This window comes from Hippopotamus amphibius, chromosome 2 (genome assembly GCF_030028045.1).
Source record: "Hippopotamus amphibius kiboko isolate mHipAmp2 chromosome 2, mHipAmp2.hap2, whole genome shotgun sequence".
Taxonomy (NCBI): Eukaryota; Metazoa; Chordata; class Mammalia; order Artiodactyla; family Hippopotamidae; genus Hippopotamus; species Hippopotamus amphibius.
Window position 1 is genome coordinate 43,701,825 of NC_080187.1, and position 6,000 is coordinate 43,707,824.

Sequence of the window (6,000 nt, forward strand, 5' to 3'; positions counted from 1 at the left end):
TACCTTTTGTTATCCATTCCTGTTGATGGACCCCTGGGTTGTCTCCACCTTTGGCTGTCATAAATAATGCAGCAGTGAAGTTGGTGTACAAGTACTGTTAGAGTCCCTGCTTTCAGTTCTTTTGAATGTATACCTGGGAAGAGAATTGCTGGCTCACATGGTAATTCTGTGTTTAGCTTTTTGAGGAACCATCAAACTATTTTCCATTTTCCATTCCCAGCAGCAATGCACAGATTCCTCCACGTGCTTGTTATTTTCCACTTGATTTGATTATAGCCATTCTAGTAGATGTGAAGTGGTATCTTACTGTGGTTTTAATGTGCATTCCCTAATGACTAACGATGTTGAGCACCTTTTCATGTGCTTATTGTCCATTTGTATATCTTCTTGGGAGAAATTATTCAAGTCCTTTGCCCATCTTTTAGTCAGGTTGTCCTTTTGTTGTTGAGTTGTAGGAGTTCTTGGTATATTCTGGATATTTACTGCTTATCAGATATGGGGTTTACAAATGTTTTCTCCCATTCTGTAGGTTGCCTTTTCTTGGTCATTCTTTTAATTTATTCTTTAGTGAAGTATAGTTGAATTACAATGTTGTGTTAATTACTGCTATACAGATAAGTGTGTAGGTTGTCTTTTTACTTTCTTAATGTGCTTTGATGTACAAAAGTTCTTAATTGTGATGAAGTCCAGTTGATCTGTTTTCTCTTTTGTTGCCTGTGATTTTGGTGTCATATCTAAGAATCTGTTGTAAAATTATTAAATAAGTTCTTAATATATCCTGATAAATGTATCATAATCCTTTTTTAAAACATCTGAGACAGTGCTTGACACATAAGACACCCTGGACAAATGTAAGAAAATGTAAACCACCTTTTTAAATCATCACATGTAGTGAATTGAGTTCTCATAAATGTGGTTTGCTCAGAAACACCAGAAGTGAGGCTGCAGAGGGCAGTTGTAGATGGACCAGACCATAAGGAACAGATTTTCTATTCTGAGAGAGATTTCAGTCTTGAGACTGTAAAGTGATCCATAACGGAATTGGGGGCGGGGCACACAGGGCAGATAGACAAGAGAGCCCCAGGCAGTTATGTTGTACACATGCTTATCATGCAGCTGAAACCAGCACAGTTAATTCAGTCCAGCAGAAGTAAGCTAGCCACACTCCTACTGAAGATTCTGCAGTGGCTCCCTGTCTCCCAAAGAATCAGAGCTAAACTTAGCCTGGCCTGTTTTCACCGAATCACATTCCGTGGATGCATGAAGGTGGATGGATGGGCAGGTAAAGTGACAGAGGAGCAATTACACATAGTAGTGTTGGGAAAGATGCTTATAACAGATCACTTCTGTAGTGCAGAGGTCTTCTTGAGCATCAGTAAACATTTATTGAGCACATGCCTTAACAGATCAGCTGACAACTGTCCTTTTCCTCCCTTGGCCAACAGGACCCCAGCGAGATGCCCAGGCGGCACGAGAATTCATCCTGAAGATGTTCGTGGACCTGAATCCAGACAGTGACAAAATTATCTACTCCCATTTCACATGCGCCACAGACACCGAGAACATCCGCTTTGTCTTTGCTGCCGTCAAGGACACCATCCTCCAGTTGAACCTGAAGGAGTACAATCTGGTCTAATTGTGCCTCCTCGACGCCGCCCTTCCCTTCCCTGGTGGGCTATTGAAGCTATACAAGAGGGACTGTATTTCTGTGGAAAACAATTTGCATAATACTAATTTATTGCCGTCCTGGACTCTGTGTGAGTGTGTCCACAGAGTTTGTAGTAAATATTATGATTTTATTTAAACTATTCAGAGGAAAAACAGGATGCTGAAGTACAGTCCCAGCACATTTCCTCTCTTTTTTTTAGGCAAAACCTTGTGACTCAATGTATTTTAAATTCTCAGTCATGCACTTACAAAGATAAGAGCTGTTTCTTCCTCTCTTTCTCTCTCTTCTTTTCTATTAAGCAAAATGAAGCTGATTTTCCTTTTCCTAACCCATCCCTTCCTCTTGTTTCTTCCCACATTACAATGGCCTTTATCCTAGTTCCATTCTTGGTCAAGTTTTTCTCAAATGATACAGTCAGGACAAATGTCATTCAATTTAAGCCATCAACATCAGCTTGATTTAACTGTCATTTTTGCTGAAGGATTATAAGTATTAATACTGTGGTTTTAAATGTATTGCTCTGGATACACATATAGAGGTTTTTTATATAAATATATTGTCTTGCCTCACTTTGGGCTGGGACAGTGGATGCCCATCTAACGGTTAAGTGTTTCTTTTCTTTTTTTTTTTTTTTTGATTTCTACCTTCAGCCATAGCTTGGTTGCTCAGCAAACTGTACAGAAGTCAGTAAGGCAAGGGTCAAGACACACAGAAGGAGTCCTTGCTTTTGAAATGCCATGTGCCATTGTCCTTCCTCCTTTCCTTGCGTTTTTGTTTTGTTTTTTTTTAACTCTTTCTTCAAATTGCAGATGCCAAAAAAATGCCAACAGACACTACATTTACCCCACTGGCTGCTACCCAGATCCTTTCCATAGGTTGCTCTTACATTTTTTTCCCCTCAGTTCAAACTTTTCCTGCCTTTTTTTATTCCTTAGTGTTTGGGCCACAATTTTAAAGTGACTTTTATTATGGGTATGTGTTGCCAAAACTGGCTTTAAAAAAATTTTTTTTAATAAAAACTTAAAAGATAAAAGCCAGTATCTTAAAATGTAAGAGAGTAAGACTGTGAAGCCTAAAATGTTTGGCTGAGAATGAACCTGCAACACCAGTTGCCAAACAGTTGGTCACTGTAAATTTGCTTCTCATAGTCCATCCTTTTCTTTGCCCTTAAAATCACATTGTTTAGTGTCCACATTCCACGTTGAGCATCTAAGTCGGCAATGTGGAAGAGCTGTCCTGTGTGATACCCCATGCGATCTGCTTTTCTCTCTTCATTTGAAGCCAGTTTTACTCTCTTTGTGTTCTTTAAGGTCAAGTAGGTCCGCCAAGAACATTGGTTGATAGTATTATTCTGACACCTTTAATTTGCAGAATCTGAAGTTACTGCTAGTTTACCATCTTTGGGATCTTAAACTGGTGACTGGTTGAGCTGAACTTAAGATTTGTGGACCGAAACTCAAAAGTAACCTCTGTCCTAAAGAACATGTATTTATATAACTGAACATAGTAGGAGGGAGATCTGGAATTCTCTATGTGCAATTTTTCAACCAGTGCAAAAAACACAGCACGTGTATTGAGGAGCTTCTGTCAAGCAGCTTGAGTTGAAATATGATTTAAGAAAATAAATCATAATTGTTTTAGACCTGCTGGGACCTTAGAATTAGGCCACAATGCTAGTCTCATTTTAACTGCAATACTATCTGGCACAGGTCTAAACTTTCATATACATCACTCTTTTGGAACAATAAAGGAGAGTAAGAGAATTAATGACTTATCAGATGAGTACCAGAGTTACTGAACAGTAAGGGAATGTTCCCATTCTTTACTCTCCCAGCCTCAAACTACACAGGTTACTTGGGTTTTTTTCCTCCTTATTCAGAAAGCACCTGTAATTTAATTAAGAAACAGACTGCCTGTAGGTATAGTGCAATTATGAATGCTCTAATCATTGTACATACATCTCACTCTTGATATTGCATCATCCATACTGGCTTTGTAATCATTAATTTTCTGGCAGATTGAATGTGCTGTATTGATATGTATCTATGTAATTGTATTGTATGTCTTATAGCTAATTCACATTTTGAATAATGTTATTTTATTTACTTTTTTAAGAGAGGAGAATGTAAACTTGTCAGTTTATTTCTGACTAGGGATTTTTTTTTTTCCATTTAGAAAAGAAAAAAAAAAAACCTTACTATCGTACAGAGCGGTACTAGCATCGTGCTATATAAAATCATTTGCACATTCCTGAATAGAGGTATACTGATAAGACCCAAAGGTAATTTCATAGCAAAATACATAAAATCAGTCGGAGCTTTTATACAAACATGGAAACCAACTTTGTAGAACTTTTGCCATTTGACCTAGGATTGGAATATGAGCTTTTATACAATTCATATTCTTCTTTGGCAAATGCACAGTTTAGTATTACCTCTCTGATGGCCTTTATTAGAAAGGCAGTTTTAGAAGCTATTGTGATCCACTAAGGAAATGTTTTAACAGCTAGCGACCACTGCTTGCCTGAAAGGGCGATCTTAAATTTGGTGCAGCAAACAAAAAAAAAAAAAAAGAAAAAAAAAGAAAAAAGAAAAGGAAAAAAAAAGTATAAACATTTGAAGGCCTACAGTGTGTATAGAGAAAACCTCATCACAAGATCATAAGTGTTACAGTTTTAGGGAATCAAGATATTCTATTTAATAGAGCTATAGTAGATGTAGTCAATTAAACCTGATCTCAAAGCTCGAAGAAGCTGAGCAAAACAGGGAAAGAGTGTTATATTTGTCTTTATGAAATTGGGATGGAATTGCTATGAGGAATTGAGGTTTGTGGTTTCACTGTTCATCTTAGGGTGCATGACAAGATCCCTTCTCTTGAGAAAGGAAAAAATTGATCACCCTAGTTCCAGTGATGCATAGAAACCGAATTGTATCCACACTAGTCAATCGAAGCTAAAGGATTTTCTTTTTTGTTTCTTTGGGGTTTTACTGAAGGGGCTGGGGCGGGAAGGGATTCTTTTCAGTTTTGTATAAAAACAAAGTTTACTCATGCTTTCTGTTATTATTGTGATTGCAAGCGTTCCAAGCGTGTGCCACTGGACCCCTCTTGTTGATGCTCTCAGTAACAGAGGCCTGTGGCGAGTTTTATGGTGACTTGGGCATGTCTTATTTCAAAACAAAAACACAAAACACAGAAACCTTTCTTCTGCAGACCAAGGCAAGCAGCCATTTCATGACTCACTTAACACATTGCAGTGTACCAGTTTACAGATGATTTTTCCCTTTTTTCGTGACATGGCAGTTCCAACCCACAAAGAATCCCTTATTTGTAAATTGGAAGTTTGTACTATGCCTTACAGAGCTTAAATTCAGAAGTTTGTGCCTCATATCTGAAACAAAGGGAAATAACAAAAGTAAATAAATCCCCTCAAAGTGTTTGTTTTTAAATACATTTTCATATAAAGAGCTCTGTTGAATGTCATGAATAGACTGGGGGGGGAAATCTTCTAGAAACCTGCATATGTTGTTTACTAGCAGATGACATCTACAAAAGGTATTTGAAGAACACCCAACACTTGTATTTTTTTGTAGATTAACTAGCAGGTCTAATATTTTAAAAAGGTAATTCAGCTAAAGGACAATTTACTTTTTGTACTTCAGACTATCGTGATTGTCAAGGTGTACGAACTGTAATTTTAAAATTTATACTGCCACATGATTGTAAATTTTAGTTGTCTTAAGTTAGGAATCGGTAAAAAGCTATTTATGCTGGACATGGGTCAAAAATGACTATTATTTGCAAAAAATATATAAAAATAATGGGAAGAAAGGGCTGCATAATGAGATACTGCAAGACTCAGATACTGGTTGGAAATAATCTAGTTACCCTCAATTTCCCTTTGTTTTCAGTTTCTCAAGAAGAACGAATGAAATGAAATATAGCGGAATGTTAACCCGTATAAAAATAAAGTGTACCCAAATATTGTAACGTATATTGCTGCTCTTCTTAACATTGAATAAGGGTTTAAAACCACTTAATTGGTAATTGACAACATCTCAATTGACACAGATAAGGTGTGCTTGGTATACATATTTTCTTCCAAAGATTTATCTTTGGTTAGAAACACAGACAAAAATTAAAACTAGTCATATTGTATGTTTATCTCTCTCTACATATTTCCAGCATATGTAGCGTTAAATAGATCTGTCCTGGTAACTGTGTCTTTGGGATTTCATTTTGATTCCATCAAACTAGGAAAAGAAATGGCTTAGTTGTATATGATTCGCTAGAGATTTTTGGAGCCAAACACCTGCTGTTCCGTAGATACTTAG

The 6,000-nt window shown here is 37.0% G+C and overlaps 1 protein-coding gene across 1 annotated transcript in view; it reads left to right on the forward strand.

Moving 5' to 3' along the window:
• The window catches only part of LOC130844974 (guanine nucleotide-binding protein G(q) subunit alpha), a 280,960-nt gene extending 275,854 nt beyond the window's left edge, over window positions 1–5,106 (forward strand). The window contains exon 7 of the mRNA XM_057721434.1: window positions 1,446–5,106. Within this exon, the coding sequence (XP_057577417.1) occupies window positions 1,446–1,636 (191 nt within the window). The 3' untranslated portion in view covers window positions 1,637–5,106. The remainder of the gene's footprint in view (window positions 1–1,445) is intronic.
• The last annotated feature ends 894 nt before the right edge of the window (window positions 5,107–6,000 follow it).